Below are 18573 nucleotides of genomic sequence, written 5' to 3' on the forward strand. Positions count from 1 at the left end.
GAAAGGCCCCGTCCAGGTGGGAATCAAACCCGGACCTTCAAGCTGTGAAGCATGAGTGCTAACCGCTGTACTACCGTGCCGCCCAATATATATATAATATATATCAAGCTTAGGTGGATGAATGAGGCCTGTAAAAACGACGTGTAAACAGTGGTGTAAAATAATAAGCTGCTAAACAGCAGGTTAGTGTGATTGCCTTTGCTGTTAGATTCAGCTGCCAGAGGAGAGAGGCCATTAGTTTGGGAAGATTAAGTCCTGCCTGAGCCTTAATTTGGACCATGTTTCTAAGTTCTTAGTTAAGTCTGGGCTAAGTAGATACAGGTACTAGGCCTAAAGTATTTGTGAACAGATGAACATGCCTAAGAGGAGAAGTGGAGGTAGAACATTGTGGGGGTGATGGACTAAGAAGCCAAAGCAATGCGGCTGTGATTGACTGTAATAACAGCCTATAGATTCCACTCGTAAAAGAACACAAATGAATAAACTTAAAAGAGCGTGATCGATAAAACATTTAATGCCTGACTCAACATTTCCGTTGTCGAGTCTCACGGCGTAAAAAGGTCAGCGCATGTGTTGGCGTGGAACTCAATATTCCGCAGGCCGACTCCGGCAGACGGCAGCGCTCGCTGGAGCGGCTGATTGAGATGCGAGGGGCGAGCCGGAGCCTTGTTTCCATTCACGCCCACGCTTTATGAGCCCCGCAGGGAAGAAATGTGTTTTCACTGGAATCCTGCACTAAAACATACAATGAAGTGGCATCATAAGCGTCGCACTAACTGTGGAGGTGCAGGCAGGTGAGGTCGGGTCAGGGCGCGTTCTGGAGCCACAGGCGGCGGCGGCGGCGGCGGCGACGAAGGCTTTTACAAGTCGGATTAACGGATATTAACGGTTCAATTCTATTGTGGAGAAAAAAAGCGGCTAAAGGCTCATTTATGGTCCAGCTTGGAATGTAAACAGATCATGTGTTCTGAGTGTGGAGGAGAGCGGGGTGGGTTGGGTCACGTAAGGCATTTCTTATCTTTTAGGGCGAGGTATCGATACTCGATCAATACTTTCAATTCTTTTATGGAATTTATGAAGTTAAAAGGATGAACCAGTCCAAATACAATCTCACCCTTAGATCATTTGGTTATTCCGTTTCCTATTTTAAAATCTCAACAAGTTTGTGTTGGCTCCAATTGTTTTATATTCCAAACGAAATATCTGCGACAACGTGAAGAGAGGAAGTGACCTCGGCTCAGAGCCGCTTGTTGCCAACTCTCGGCAAAGAGTTTGTTGTTGTTTTTTCCTCTGATGGCTGCGCTCCAGCCTTAGGCACATTGGATTAGGGCTCTTTACAACAATAATGTTAGAAGTGAATTATTCTGCAAAAGGAAGAGAGTGTGAGAAGATGCGTCTTTTTTTTAAACTTTTCTCTCACTGTGACTTATACTAGACAAGTATATATGTATATGATATTTTTGAGTAAGTGAAGTGTTCTAACCAATACTGACACCAAACCTACGCCCTTGGTCCAAGGCCTTTCCAGTCACAGTGGGCTCAGTGTGGGAACATTTAGCCACACCTGCAGCAGGCGGTGCCCAGAGCGAGGACGTCAGCTGCTCCGGCGCCTTTGCTGAGACGCTGGACGAACACAGATGTTCAGAGGTGAACACCGCGTGCTGGAGAACGACCTCGATGAAATCCGTCTACCTCCTCTGAACAAGACACGATCGTCCAGTTTGTCTTTCGCGCGACTTGTTGATTGTTAAAGGAATAGGCCACCGTTTTTACATACTGAGATATGCTCTTACCTCACTTTAGCCGAGTTAATATATCCCCGTCTGGTCTTTGTCCGTGCGCTCTGTCACACAAACGGAGCACATACGCAGCCTCTCCCACATGTCATATAGCTCCAAAAAAGCTCACGATAGAAGCTACCAAGCTCTTCCACGTGTTCCCTATTTAAATAAAGTTACGTGAAGTGTTTTCATGCGAAGTATATTTACACAGAAATGTAGCATGTCGATTTTATAAGCAAATAAAAAGGGGGACTATATTGTGAGGTGTAATGATACGAGGAGCACAACGTCCGCGCAGTAACTCCTAAAGGTTATTGACGGAAGTGAGCGGGGGGAAGTCTTGGGAGAGGCTGCATATGTGCTCCGTTTGTGTGACAGAGCGCACGGACAAAGACCAGACGGGGATATATTAACTCGGCTGAAGTGAGGTAAGAACATATCTCGGTATGTAAAAACGGTGGCCTATTCCTTTAAGATTCCCTTAATTATGAAACTAGACACTCTAATGTGTGATTTTGGAAGCTCTGTGATGAACAGAACTGAAATAAATGACCATGAAAAACTTGTGAAAAGACACATCTGTACATTTCATATATTTTGATCAAAACTAGCCTCTGTTTAGCTTAGATTTATGGTGCGTTCCACTTATGTCGGAAGTTGGAAAATCCGGCCAGGATAAAACGTTATCTCCGAGTTGTAGCGTTCCAGTTGTCCAGGTCGGAAACATCGGAGGTAAAAGTTACAACTTTGTTGCTCATATTCGAGCATCATATTCAGTTTACAGAGAAACTTTGCTGTAGTATTTTTATAATTGTTGTAAATATAGTGATAATTTAGCACTAGTAGTTATTTTTATGTTGTTTTTACCGTTAATAAGATGACGCTAGCAACAGAGCAGTAAAGCTTATCCATTTCGCATTGACATCTAACAAGTTTATTTGTGAAACATCTACCAAGTAACACGGTTTATTGAAGCTTTACATGCATTACATGTCATGTCGGGGTAGGGGGCAGGTGCTCCTTCTCGGGTGAGCTGATTCTGTCCCGAGTTTCCGAGTCAGAATTACGGAGTTGTAGTGCGTTCCAGTTGAAATTTCCAAGTCGGAGCTCGGAAATTCCGATTTCCGAGATCAAGTGGAACGCACCATTAGAGTCTCACCTTTCAAACAAGCCATCTCTTTAACTCCGCCCCTTTCCCTTGAGTCTCCATGGAGACGGTTGTCAATCACAGCAGAGGCATGAAGACAATGAAGCTAAAACACTTTTGAAAACTCCATGGCTTATTAAGAAGTTTTACTTTTGAGAGCAGACAAGGAATATTTAAAACAAAAATAACAGTATTTAAATAAAGGGTACTGGGGATATTTCAGGACTTTTGACATAGGGCCTCATTTCCTAGTTATCTAGAGTGTTGCTGATTTCTGGAGATATTTTTTTTGCAATTCATGCAGTTCTTATATTTGAAGAGGCTATAGGCTATAGGCGATAGGCTAGTGCTAGGCTAGCACATTTCTATGGTATCAGCTAGCCTGCATTAAAAACAGTGTGACCCGCTCCACAGAGCACCTGAGGCAAATCACTTATAACACCAGACTAACCATATAAATGTCTGTGTCCATAGGATAATGTTTGGAATATAACTGACCTGCATCACATGAATGATCGCATTTTGAGGGACTATTTTCTAGCTGATCACTGCACGTAGCTTATACAACCACAAAGTTGATGCTGCTCAAATATAATAAGGTCTTTTAAATGCAAAATGGTTAAAAAAATCGACACAGACATTTATATGGTTAGTCTGGTGTTATAAGTGATTTGCCTCAGGTGCTCTGTGGAGCGGGTCACACTGTTTTTAATGCAGGCTAGCTGATACCATAGAAATGCGCTAGCCTTGCATTAGCCTAGCGCCACGAAACTCTTCAAATATAAGAACTGCATGAATTACAAAAAAAATGTCTCCAGAAATCAGCAACACTCTGGATAACTAGGAAATGAGGCCCTATGTCAAAAGTCCTGAAATATCCCTTTAAAGGCCCTAATTGTAGCTACATTATGAAATATTTGTGAGCAGGACTCTGAGCAGATGGATGGCGGCTGAAACATGTAAAGGTAAAAGATCTTTAACATCTCTAACCTTAGTGTCTGACAAAACAAACAGACTCTGAGCAGTTTTCTCAAAAGAAACCTTTTAAAGTTTATTTCAAATAAAATCAATTAAAATGGTAACCGTCCAACCTGAGGAAAAAAAATGGAGATTTTATTTTTTAGGCCATATCGCCCAGCCCTAGTCTATCCGTTATTTAGATTTCGTCCCTGAAAATATCAGCAATTTTGGCAATTTTTCTGCACAAATTGACTTATTTTTATATTTTTCCCCTCATATTTATATCAGTAATGTTCAGCAAATGGACATCTCTAAATGTACCTGCAGCGTCTCGCCTTAACGGCACATGTGGCTCATACACCCTGACTCCGACGCCGCTGCTGAAGCCCCGTCATCACCGGTCCCACCCGCCCCCCCCCCAAACCGCACCTCTGTGTCCTAAACATCCGCCGCTTCCCACCGCCGCCGCCGCCTCTCTCCGAGCGCGCACGCCGCTCCTCCGTGTTCCACTTTTGTCAGCCCATTAAAACCGCGGCGCTCCTTAATTTGAATTTGAATCGGCGCCGTGACAATGGCTGCTAAACGAAGTGAGTCCCACCGCGTTGTGTTCAGGTGCCTTTTGTACATCGCGGCGCTGCGTGACTATAATATAATAATACCTCGTGTGTGTGTGTGTGTGTTTTTAGCCCCGCTCGTTCGCCACCTCTGCAGCTCGTGTCTTTGTTGACATCAAAGAAACTGTGTCTTTCATAATAGTGGTAATTACCCGCATCAGCGCCGGCTTTGACGCCTCTGACGCCGTATTATCTCCCATGATGCTTTTGATTTGGTATAAAAGTATATACAAAGGAGGGGGGGGAGATATGAACTTTAACAAACGCCATATTTCGACTTGTCTATAGACTCTTGTAACAGAGACGCGCTTTTATCTCGACAGGTGCTGGGGGAAGGATCGACGTGTTTTTTTTTTTTGTGTTTTTTTTTTGCAGTAATAGTCTTTCACGGTGACTGTATTTGGAGCGTCTTTGTTGCTTTTATCACAGCGCTGACACAAAGTGACACTTGCGGAGAAAAGATATCTCCGTTTCCCGCAGCTCGATGTGATCACGAGCGGCGTTTTGCTTTGAAAATCACCCCGACGATCGAGCGCTTGAGGGTTGGCGCTCTCCGTAAGTCTGTGTTTGTTCGTGACCTCTCTCTGATGGAGAGCCAGGAAACGTCTCAAGGCCCAAATAAACCTTTACTTTATCCAGTCTTATTGATAATCAGACAGTGGAATGGAAATAAATGAGAAAAAAAAACATCTTTAAAGAGACTAGATGCAAGTTGGTCATTTTTATACTCGCTACTGCCACCTTAGGTCTTACGCATAGATACAGACGGCATCTCGTCATAGAAGGGGGCGTGGCCTCGCCGAGGGGGAAAATAGAATCTTTAGGGAAACTCAATTTTCCACTCTTTTTAGCCATTTTCTGGTGGAATATGAACTTATTTATCACATACAAATACGGTCCATTGAAAATCGGGCCCATATGGATAATTTCTCACAGCAGATTGTTCTGTAGAAGTGAAAAAACGGCAGTTGTAGCTAGCGCTAGCTAACCGTTAGCATTTGCCCGATGCTAACATGTAGCATTATGTTAGCATTCTCCGTTTTTTTATGTATTTATGGGCTGTTGAACCACTTTGCTCCTCCCCATGTCTTTGTATCTTTATTTAGTAGAAACTATATTCATAATTCAGCATTTGTTAAAGTAGTTTTTGAATAATTAGAGAAAGTTTAGATTTTTTCAAAATTGTTTTCCCCCTTAACTGTTTTCAAAAATGACCATATATGGACGATTCCAGAGATGCCGTCTATGTCAGGATTTTTTGGACATAGGGCGTCATTTCATAGTTATCCAGAGTGTTGTTGATTTCTGGAGATTTTTTATTTTTTGATTCATGCATTCAAGCAAGATTTGGGTAAAGCTGAATTGTTGAAATTGCGCTCAGTTAAGGCGGGGAGTTAGGGGTTAAATTAGGTATATCAATAGGTGACAAATATCAGTTTATTTTAAAGGGACTATACCGACTTTGAAAATGTTAAAATGATGTATTTCTGGATATAAATTGTTTTTAAATTCATACGTCCTTTATATTTGAAGAGTTTAGTGGTGCTAAGCTAGTGCTAGTGCATTTCTATGGTAACTAGTAGCCAGCATTAAAAACCTCTTCACAGTTATCAGGTCGTCCTCCAAACGTTGCCATATCTGATTTGTGCAAAGCTCCTTTGCAAATTCCACGTGTAGTAATGTCGGCCGCAGGTAAACAAACTACTGTAGATCCGGTAACCGAGCAGATCACTCCGCCGCTGCGTAGCTTATACAACCAGGATGCTAATGCTGCTCAAATATGAGTTCTTTAAATGCAAAATGGTTACACTTCAAACATTATTCAGTCAACACAGACATTTATATGGGTACCTGGTGTTATAAGTGATTTGCCTCAGGTGCTCTGTGCTTGGGTCAGACTGTTTTTAATGCAGGCTACTAGTTACCATAGACATGCACTAGCCTAGCGCCACTAAACTCTTCAAATATAAAGAACTGTATGAATTTAAAAGAATATATCTCCAGAAATACATAAATTAAACATTTTTAAACTCCGTACAGTCCCTTTAAAGTAAATTGATCTTTGTCACTTCACTGATATACTAATTTATCCTCCCCACAATTCAGATTTACCCAAATCTAAAAGCTTCTTCAGAAAAAGCATCAACATAGTGACAAAAAATGTGACAAAAAACAATCAAAGAAAAACAATAAAGATACAAAAATGTGTCACAAAAAAGTAACAAAAATACCACAAAAGAGCGGCAGAATAGTAACAGAAAATCACTGAAAAAGTTACAGAAACGAGTAGTTGCATTATTCAGTACCTTTTACTTCTACTTGAGTATTATTGTAGTGAAGTATCTTTACTCTTTCTTGTGTAAATAAAGTTGCTTGTGCCACTGTACATTTTAAAGTAACAAAAGTTTCACGTTGGACTTAAATAAATGTAGTTTGTGTTTCCGCGCCCCATTTTCTTCAGGAATATATATTTTTAATACATTTTCACAGTATTTTATTTGGAAATATTAGGATTTTCACATTATTACAAGATTTGTTTATTATAGTTTATGTCTTTACTCAAACATAAATCTGAATGCTACACTCAAACAGTTACTCAATGCTCACAATACTCCTTTAGTACTTTTTACTTTTACGAGTGTGAATTGGGCCACTAATTTTTGCTTCTACTTGAGTAAAAGATTTTCAGATTTACTCTTGCAGTATTTAAAGCTTGTATTATGTTTAATACATTTACAGTTTGATGCCTGTTGGTTCAGGGACTTGGTTGTTTCAGCTCAAATAAATAATACAGATCTAAATCTTATGGAGTAAATGAACATTATTCTGTTTCCTGGTATTTTAGTATAGGTATCAAAAAAAGGATTGTTCAGGCATCGATGTTGTAAACCTAGCATCATTATGAGTAAGATTATGATTCAGCTGTGTTAATGCGTTGCTATGGCGATTCCTACAGCGGAGCGAAATCCCAGTGATTTAACTCCTGGACTATGTGTGCGGTTTTACGAAAATAATGCACGCTTGTTAGCACCCACCAGCCAATCAGAATCGAGTATTCACCCAGACCTTGGTTTAAAGAAATGTAACGGCACCCAGCCCTGGCCCCCGACCCACCAGTTGAGAACTGCTGGATTAAATCAGCCCGAGACAAGGAACAATAAACTTTAAACTCATCTAAGCGATCGTAAAAGTGATTGTGTTGGAGGTTGTGGGTTCTTGCTGGAGCCATGTCTTTGTGACACCACTTCCACCGTGCCAGTTCCCACCACTGTGATGTGTTCATGCCACTAACCTGCAGTTCTCTTGTGCTCCTCAGGTGGGCGCTCATGGGAAGGCTGGCTCTGTGGGCGGTGGCTGCGGCCGCTCTGCTCACTTCCTGCCCCGGGGCGACTTACGGTCACCGGGGCAACAGGCGGGTTGCTGGGGAAGCACCCTCCTCTTCCTCACAGGACAATGCAATGGTGAGTCACTGGGATGTTTGGTCATTTGAGCAACTTATATACATATATACATATATACATATATATTGTATGTATACAGTGGACTTGGCCAAGCTGAGGGGGAAGGACGTGTGCGAGAGGAATCACATTTTTATAGCTGTTTTCTGGCGGATGATAAACTTTATCACCAACAAAGTCAAGTAAAGTCAAAATTGGGTCCATTTGGATGTTTTGCCACAGCAGATTGTCCAGTAGAAGCGGAAAACGGGCACTTAAGCTAGCGTTAGCATATCCATCCATCCATCCATCCATTTTCTTCTGCTTTATCCGGGGCCGGGTCGCGGGGGCAGCAGTCTCAGCAGGGATGCCCAAACTTCCCGATCCACACACACCTCCTCCAGCTGTTCTGGGGGGACCCCGAGGCGACACCAGGCCAGCTCGGAGACATAGTCCCACCAGCGTGTCCTGGGTCTTCCACGAGGCCTTGTCCCACTAGGACATGCCTGGAACACCTCCCGCGGGAGGGAGCGTTAGCATATGTAGCATGAATCTAATGTTAGCTTATGTAGCATGAAGCTAGCATTAGAACATGTAGCATGAAGTTAACATTAAAAAATCTAGCATGAAGCTAACATTAGAATATGTAGCATGAAGCTAACGATAGCATATGTAGCATGAAACTAATGTTAGAATGTGTAGCATAAATATAACGTTAGCATATGTAGCATAAATATAACGTTAGCATATGTAGCATGAAGCTAACATTAGAATATGTAGCATGAAGCTAACGGTAGCATCATTGTTAGCTGTGACAGGGTTCTTATGGAAGTTCGTAATGACTGCGTAACAAAGGCTTCACGTGGTCTATAATGTTCTTTTTATTTCTTTTACAAAATGCAACAAAGTGTACAATAACGAAACATAAATGGAAATAATTATATCCATGCACAATATTGGCAAACAATTATGTGTATATAATAAGCAAGGCCCTCGTAGTTACCTTCACTGTGAGCAGACCCAGCTCAGACCGAATCTCTTTTATACCCACGAGCCCTCGGTTTGTCAGTGGGAGGCGGGACATGGAGAGTGAAGACTGGATTAATGTTTACTGGACAAAATGATTATGGAGGGAAGATGGTTGAAGACGGTCATCACTGACAGACGGAATGTGCAAGGAAACTGATCGAACTGGAAAGGAAGCAAAAAGAACCGTCAAAAGAACCGTGGGGAATGTGTGAGTGAAAAAATGCATCCATTATTTAACATTTGTTGAAGCAGTTTTGGAATAATGGGAGAATGTTTTTTTCAACTCTTTGTTTACCCCTCGGAGGAGGGCTGCTCTAAACACGACCACTCTCCCAGGAAGAGTTGCTGTGCGGGCAGTGTTTCAGTTTGACTGAATGTAGGAGGTATCGGGCCGGTACAACCACCACTAACAGTCTGAAATTAACAAAAAGTGAGACGGGGACAGTAGTTAGTGTTGCTTATTGGCTTTCTGCTGTTTTTACCTGTGTTCTTACACAAACAATACAAAATATTCACTCCAGTAATCTGACAGCAGTCTGACAATATGGTACATAAATCCAGTTCAATAGTTATTCCTCAATATTAGATTTTTGCCATCACACACACAGGTCAACTTGACATTGCCGGAGCTGAGACTTCACTTTCCTTTTCCAATATATTTCCACTTTAAAACATTTAGCAAACGCTGAGGAAGAATGCAGAGTGACTAAGGTACATAATGGCTAGCGCATCACTGTTAGCACATCAAAGCTAATAAATATTTTACAGAAATACCAGTCTCGCATCGACTAATGAACAATACAGCCAGAGCTATGTGTAAAATAAAACTGTGACCACATATAGGCGTCACATAAACACCCAGGTTTAAAGAATAATATAATTGAATTTATAAACTTTTAAGTTCTTACCACACGTCCATAAAAGTAAATGAACCTATAAGCTGCTGTTCTCTTGAAATATTTGACTCATAGACTGTATATTTGACCGCGTACAAAGAGAAAAGTCCAGTATTTCCAGTGTGCTGATGGACAGTGTGGACAGCCACGGCTCACAGACCAGTGTGGCCCATATATGTACACTTTTATATGTACACTTTTATATGTACACTTTTATATGTATACTTTTATATGTGCACTTTTATATGTACACTTTTATATGTACACTTTTATATGTGCACTTTTATATGTACACTTTTATATTTACACTTTTATATGTACACTTTTATATGTGCACTTTTATATGTACACTTTTATATGTGCACTTTTATATGTATACTTTTATATGTACACTTTTATATTTACACTTTTATATGTACACTTTTATATGTACACTTTTATATGTGCACTTTTATATGTATACTTTTATATGTACACTTTTATATGTGCACTTTTATATGTACACTTTTATATGTGCACTTTTATATGTGCACTTTTATATGTATACTTTTATATGTGCACTTTTATATTTACACTTTTATATGTACACTTTTATATGTGCACTTTTATATGTGCACTTTTATATGTATACTTTTATATGTACACTTTTATATGTGCACTTTTATATGTACACTTTTATATGTGCACTTTTATATGTGCACTTTTATATGTATACTTTTATATGTGCACTTTTATATTTACACTTTTATATGTACACTTTTATATGTGCACTTTTATATGTGCACTTTTATATGTGCACTTTTATATGTATACTTTTATATGTGCACTTTTATATTTACACTTTTATATGTACACTTTTATATGTGCACTTTTATATGTACACTTTTATATGTGCACTTTTATATGTACACTTTTATATGTGCACTTTTATATGTGCACTTTTATATGTACACTTTTATATGTGCACTTTTATATGTGCACTTTTATATGTATACTTTTATATGTGCACTTTTATATGTATACTTTTATATGTGCACTTTTATATGTGCACTTTTATATGTACACTTTTATATGTATACTTTTATATGTACACTTTTATATGTGCACTTTTATATGTGCACTTTTATATGTACACTTTTATATGTGCACTTTTATATGTGCACTTTTATATGTGCACTTTTATATGTGCACTTTTATATGTATACTTTTATATGTATACTTTTATATGTGCACTTTTATATGTGCACTTTTATATGTGCACTTTTATATGTGCACTTTTATATGTGCACTTTTATATGTATACTTTTATATGTACACTTTTATATGTGCACTTTTATATGTGCACTTTTATATGTGCACTTTTATATGTATACTTTTATATGTACACTTTTATATGTGCACTTTTATATGTGCACTTTTATATGTACACTTTTATATGTACACTTTTATATGTGCACTTTTATATAAATTATGTTGCTGTAGCTTATATTCACGAGCGCTCAATTGTCCAGAAATTACTGTGGAATGTTTGGCTTTCGGAGGAAAGTTGGCACTAGGCCTGTCACGATAATGTTTTTTTAAGAAAGCATGCGGCTCTCGGCCAATCAGAGTGCAGCTCTGTTTAATAAAATGCGGCTCTTTGCAGAAGAATTGGTACATCTTACCTACAAGCTGTAACAGTCTTTAAGAATCTTGACCAAGAATCCAACCATAGTCTTACAGTCCTCCATCTCTACACGCATGAATGAGAGTCTGTATCTCTCTCCTTCTCGAGGCGGCGTGTAAAAGGTGCCCGTGCAGCGGGATGTAGGTTAAACAACAGTCTGGCAGATCATGGCTCTGGGATCAGCTGCTGTGCTTTTCAGGTTTCTGATCAGCTACTCTTTATTTGATGAAAGTTGGCCTCATATTCAGAGAACAGGATCAAAATTAGGAAACAGAAAAAAAGTCGAGCTCTAATGAAGCATCTGATGCGCAGCGCGACTTCGTAACGCAGAATTCACATGTGACTGTAACAAATGCAACATAAAACAGAATCTCAGACGTCCTGCAGAGGCTCCTGGTCAAAGTTTATGAACTTTGTGCAGCCCAGAGTGAGTTCTCTGCACAGTCCAGTCAGGACCGAGCTGCAGGAGCGCACAGGCCAGGGGCCAATCAGAGAAGGGCGCTCAGTGGGTGGGGCCCCACACACAAACACACTCCAGCATTTAAAATAAAAAAAATAATAATTCTGTCCCAGTCAGAGCAGAACAGCCCAAAATGTCAGTTTATTTAATATACGTTTCTTTAAATCTTGGTGAGGAGTAAAAGCATTGAATCTAATACAATTATTGAAAAGAAAAGTAAAGAAAAATTGTGATTAAATATAACGTCACATTATATTTAAACTACCGCCCCCCGAACTCGTGAATGGTGAGTGCCATTGTGGCTCTTCACAGGATCAAGGTTGAAAAGTTTGGCTCTTGGTCTCTGATAGGGCTGAAAGATATATCGTTAACGTATTGATATCGAGATATGAACATTCAAGAGATCAACATCGCAAAAGAAAAATATATCGTTTGCGTATTTAACAATATAAACAAGAAGGATTATCTTCAGTAAAACTGCACTCTTTTGCATTATGATTTTATTTTTCTGAAAAATGCTTAGTTTTCACCTAACCCATAGTTATATCGTATCGATATCGGGATATCTGGCATTGATATCGAGATATGAAATTTTGTCCATATCGTTCAGCTCTGTCGTTCTGTAGCACAGTGGTTCCCGACCTTTTTTGTCTCAGGTACTCCTTGAGTCATTCATTTATACTCCGAGTACCCCAATACCTCGAGGATCTGACCATTATTATTACAAAGTGACCAACTGAAGGAAGATTATTCAGTTCAAAAATGAGGCCAAAACACTCTCAAAGTCAAACCTTTTACTGACAAACAGCATGTGTTCAACGCATTGCAGCGCTCAGAATGAATGGGTATCATTTAAAAGCCTGACCTCAGTCAAAAGTCAGTTCAAAGCGGCGTTTTGTCTCTCTGCGTGTTGTTTTTAGCCATTAGCCTCGTTCAAATTCACGGCGAGTTCCAGACGCAGAGCTGCATAATTGTGTTGTCCAACTTTACTGATAAACTTCCAATGAATCATTTATTGAAACCTCCTCTTCCCTCAGCGCCTTCATTTATTTTTCAAAACCCTCTCGCTAAAATCTAATATGCCAAGGCCAAACTTATCGGCACTTTACAAAATACATCTCCACGGCAACTCGGCGGAATGGAGCGTTCGGAATACCAAGCGCCGTGAATAGCAGGTATCTAAGAAAAATAGATTTGAAAAAGAAATTATTCAGTGGCTTCTTTTGGAAAGAGAAGTCAGGGAAGTCAGTGTGTGGTGAGTCTACTTTGTAACACTAATTTAAAAACTTTACAAAATGCATAAAGATCGCCCGGCAAATTACACAAGCCGAGGTTACTGAATCAAACAGTGGCACACATTTTCTTTCAAAACGAATTCATTGCCTAGTTTTCACAATAACTATCTATACCGTAGATAGGTAGTTTATGTTTATTCAATAACTGAAGAAGTGTCCTGTAGGATCAAGTCTTAAGTTCTGGTTCTAGCTTTCAGAGTCTTGCATGGTCAGGCTCCTGGTCCAGCCTTACACCCCTGTGCGGGCTCTGAGGTCTGTGGGTCGGACTCACTGGTTTTCGGACTAGAGGTGACCGATCCTTCCAGGCTGTTGCTCCCAGGCTTTGGAACGATCTCCCGCCCTCTTTGCGCTCACTTGACTCTGTTGACGCCTTCAAAAGCAAACTTACGACTCATTTATTAGTTCAGCCTTTTAATCAGCTACTTTTGAGCCGCTGGGATTTTTGTGTCGTCTTCATAGTGTGTGTAATTTCTGATTACAAAGCACTTACAGTAGAGGCTTTTTGTCTCTGGAAGGTGCTATATAAATAAATGGTGCTTACTTAAAAAAAAAAACCTTTGTGTCTAGTATGTCAACAAAAATACAGCCATAAATGTAAACCTGGCTCCAGTCATTGTTCAGATTTTGTCTTCTCAAATATAGGCATTTTCCATTCCGGAATGATTGCACTCCCACATTGCCACACCTAACACACAACACGACCCTCACCCTCATGGGCGGCACGGGTCGAATCCCGCCTGGATGGAGCCTTTCTGTGTGGAGTTTGCATGTTCTCCCCGTGTCTGCGTAGGTTTCCTCCGGTTTCCCCACCACTAAAAATATGTATAACAGGTGAATCCTCCAGGCAGATGATTCTGACATCTGGAGATGGGTCCCTGAGTTTACAGGACGCCCCAGCGGCATCGAAGGATGGGTCAAATGCAGAGGACAAATTTCCCTACTGGGACAATAAATTATACCATACCATACCTTACCATACCTTACCTTACCTTGCCTTGCCTTGCCTTGCCTTGCCTTGCCTTGCCTTGCCCTGCCCCTGCACCCTGTAAACACAAACACTGAAATGTGCAAACAGTTAACCCCTTAACTCCCACCTGAACCGAGCACATTTTCTCCAGTTTGGCTTTACCCCAGTCCAAAAGCTTCTGGGAAAAAAACTGTGAAAATAGCGACAAAACATTGACAAAAACAATGATGGAAATGTGACAAAAAAGTGAAAAAACATTGACAAAAAAGTGATGAAAAATTGATGAAAAAGTGGCAAAAATGTCACAAGAAATTCACAAAAAAATGACGAAAAAATGACAAAAATGTGAGAAAAAAAAAGAAAAAAAAAAGTGACAAAATGTGACCAAAAAATGACAAAAATGTGATTAAAAATTGACGAAAAAATTGCAAAAATGTGACAAAAATGACCAAAAAATGATGAAAAAGTTACAAAAATGAGTTGAATACCCAACAAAAAACTGATGGAAAAAAAATCTGATGACTTGAGGAAAAAGATCCTCTCGGTTCAGGCGGGAGTTAAGAGGTTAAATAGCAGAAAAACAAGGTATCTTATGTACAATAAGTAGAGCAAAAATCTTAGGGGGCGGAATTACAACAAAAAGGAAATAATACATTAAAATAGGACAAAAATGATAACAGATTACATAAAGTAGAATATCGAGGTGTAAAGTTACAGTCCTAGTGCAGGTTGTCAATAAGTGACGCTGGTACAGGGAATAAAGTGCAGCTGATACAGAGATTATTGCACATACTTCTGCAAAGGGGTTATTGCACATGTTACTTTACAGTCTTGTTCAGTCTGACAGCAGTGGGGATGAAGGACCTGCTCCTTCTTGCACAGAGGGTGTCTCAGTCTTCCACTGAAAGAGCTGCTCAGCTCCTCTACAGTACCGTGCAGCGGGTGGGAGGTGTTTTCCATGATGGAGGTGGGAAGTTTACATGAACTGACCGATCCGAGTGACCGTCTCTGATGAAGCTGAAATCCTCAGGAAATGTCCATGTTGTTTGTTTAATAATCCAAGATCTACAGGGAGAAGGTTTCACTACTGACAATCAAAAATTAAGGAGTATATATATATTTAAGTAGAGTTAATTTTACCCATGTTTAGTGATGCATTTAGGTCGGGCGTTTCTTCTGGTTCGGACATGGTCTGTGCTGTAATTTAGTCCAATTTACACCCTTTGCTTTGTACTTGGTGTGAAAAGTTCAGGAACCATTGGTCAATATATTCTTGCTTTTATTACTTCACTGAACTTCAAAGGCCGTTCCCTCAAGGAGCTTTTCCCTCACATTCTACAAACATATCCACCGAAAAAAAAAGCACATACAGACATGGAATTTATATCAAGCGCAATTTTCCCCCCTGAAGAGTTTATCGACAGCCTCCAGCCTGATTTATTAAGCTTTTCATAAGGCAAAATTTGACTTTATATAGATCTTTCTCCCGGTAAATACAAGACAAAACAAGAAATCCAATATTCCCTTTGAAAACAAGTCTGTGTGTAAAATGTCTGCTTTTTCCTGAAATATGTGTCCTCCATATGACAATGATAAATGACAGAAAACTTGCAATACCCTTACCTTCATCTTCCTCTTTTACTTCTCCTCATTTTCACCGACTTTATTAATAAACCAAAGCCAGTTCGGTGTAAATTTAGAGCTGCATCCCAGACTCGGCTCTTGGCGCTGAGACAGCCACTCAAAGTCAAAGCCTCGTCGCCGTGTCCTCTCTCTGTTTTTTTAAATATCTCAAAGGCCTTTCCCCGCCGCCGCCGCCGCCGCCGTACCCTCCGCGCGCCCCCCCATTGTTCCCGTGTTTACATGCTTTGTTGTTCCGGCAGCCCCCGCGCGCTCCCTCGCGGCTCTCTCCGCACACGTTTTTCCCCAGATCTGATCCGATTCACCCGCAGGTGCGCTTTGAACCGCGGCGCCAGAAAACACGACAACACGGCAGCTTTTTTTTTTTTATTTATCTGGGGCTTTTTAGGGGTACACGCGTGTGCCGGGGCCAAACGGCGTTCCAGAGCGGGACGCCAGATTTACAGAGCTCCATGTCGTGGAAGAACTCGGCGCAGTTGCTCGCGGAGGGGTGGGCGTTTTTGGAGAGAGTTTTGTTTGGTTGTTTTCAGGGCCAATGATTATACTGAGGTGTGATCGCTAAACACAACAGCGACTTTCACAGCAGCTAAAAATAGATCGCAAAGCATCATGGGAGGTAAAGCAAGTCGCGCAGGCGCTCGTTTTGCACGGGTGTCTATGTGGCCTGAGTCGTTTCGAGGGTCAGTCTTTGAAAGATCCTTCCATCCATCCATCCTTCCATCCATCCTTCCATCCATCCATCCATCCATCCATCCATCCTTCCATCCATCCATCCATCCATCCATCCATCCATCCATCCATCCTTCCATCCATCCATCCATCCATCCATCCATCCATCCATCCTTCCATCCATCCATCCATCCTTCCATCCATCCATCCATCCATCCTTCCTTCCATCCATCCATCCATCCATCCATTTATCCATCCATCCATCCTTCCATCCATCCATCCTTCCATCCATCCTTCCATCCATCCTTCCATCCATCCATCCATCCATCCATTTATCCATCCATCCATCCATCCATCCATCCATTTATCCATCCTTCCATCCATCCATCCTTCCATCCATCCATCCATGTATCCATCCATCCATGTATCCATCCATCCATTTATCCATCCATCCATCCATCCATCCATCCATCCATCCATCCATCCATCCATCCATCCATCCATCCATCCATCCATCCATCCATCCATCCATCCTTCCATCCATCCATCCATCCATCCATTTATCCATCCATCCATGATCGAATGGAGGAACCTGGGTGAACGGAGGAACTGGCATTCTGGAATCTGAGGACTGGACAGTCTGCAATCGTGGCCCGTGTGCTGAGGGATCCTTCGGCCCTGGGTCTCTATAGCCTGTCCGTCCATGGGAGTGGATCTCTCCTTCTGTGGTTCTCCCCAAGGTTTCTCTTTTCTCCTGCCGGGTTTTTGAGTTTTTCCTTGCCGTACTGGAGAGTCTAAGGACGGGGGACACCCACGCCGCTCATCGCTACCTTTGGACATTATATTTGCCTGGATTCACCTGAACTTTTAATTGTCATATTTATTGCTCTGTTTTATTGCCTTGATGTTTGTTGCAGCCCTTTGAGGCGACTTCTGTTGTGATATTGGGCTATACAAAACCATTAAACTTGAAACTTGAAACTCCATCCATCCATCCTTCCATCCTTCCATCCATCCATCCATCCATTTATCCATCAATCCATCCATCCATCCATCTTCTTCCACTTGTCCGTTGCCAGGTCGTGGGGGCAGCTGTTGGAGCTGCCCATATCACATTGCACCAGCCCCTATGGTTCCTCCTGCAGGTGGTGGGTCCACAGAAGGACGACCTCATGGTTCTAACCAGTGTTAATTCCGTCGGCTAAAATATTTAGTCTTAATTTTAGTCAAAGTGATATTTTTGACGACTAAAATTGGACTAAAACTAAATTAAAAGTTTTTCGTGAGACTAAAACTCTGACTAAAATGTCCAGATATTTTCATCGACTAAAATAAGACTAAATACAAATGAAAAGGAGAGACTAAAATCATCCAAACTTCTATTGAGCGTCTGAAAGAGCCTCAGATCATGTAAATTCTCAGCTCTGAGCTTTGTTCATGTGGAGCAGCTCCATGAAGCAGAGGAACAAGATTAAATATGATTATAATGAATATTATCAATGCAAAGTCCACTAAATTAGTCTAAAATTTAGTCGACTAAATTTATTTGCAATTTTAGTCGACTATAACCAGACTAAAATTGAAGATATTTTTTTGACTAAAACTAGACTAAAATCGAATTACATTTTCGTCAAAAGACTAAGATTAAAACTAAATTAAAATGTGTTGTCAAAATTAACACTGGTTCTAACCGGGCCTGTTGGTCTCCCATAAGGGGCTTCTGAACCGCTCTTTGTCTGACCCGTCACCTAGGACCTGCTTTGGGCACGAAGCCCCCGAAAACCGAGCTCCCAGGATCATTCGGGTGCTCAAACCCCTCCACCACGTTAAGGTGGCGGTTCCAGGAGGGGACTTTGAAAGATTTCTGCTACAAAACACTTTCAAAAGGAACGAAGCACCACGCATTAGGGAGCGGTGCGTCGTTAAGTTGAGAGAAGAAGAAGGAGCTAAGCACTGCTGTTGGGGCTTGAGTAAATGGGGCTCTAGATATCCAGACCGGTGGCCAGAGGGA

At 40.9% G+C, this 18573-nt stretch overlaps 1 protein-coding gene across 1 annotated transcript in view; it reads left to right on the top strand.

The window, feature by feature from the left end:
- The window catches only part of fstl4 (follistatin-like 4), a gene marked incomplete at its 5' end in the record, with an annotated part of 455018 nt that overhangs the window by 12709 nt on the left and 423736 nt on the right, over positions 1–18573 (top strand). The window contains one exon of the mRNA XM_079566729.1: positions 7819–7963. Within this exon, the coding sequence (XP_079422855.1) occupies positions 7819–7963 (145 nt within the window). The remainder of the gene's footprint in view (positions 1–7818; positions 7964–18573) is intronic.

This window comes from Gobius niger, assembly GCF_951799975.1.
Source record: "Gobius niger genome assembly, chromosome: 11".
NCBI classification, from domain to species: domain Eukaryota; kingdom Metazoa; phylum Chordata; class Actinopteri; order Gobiiformes; family Gobiidae; genus Gobius; species Gobius niger.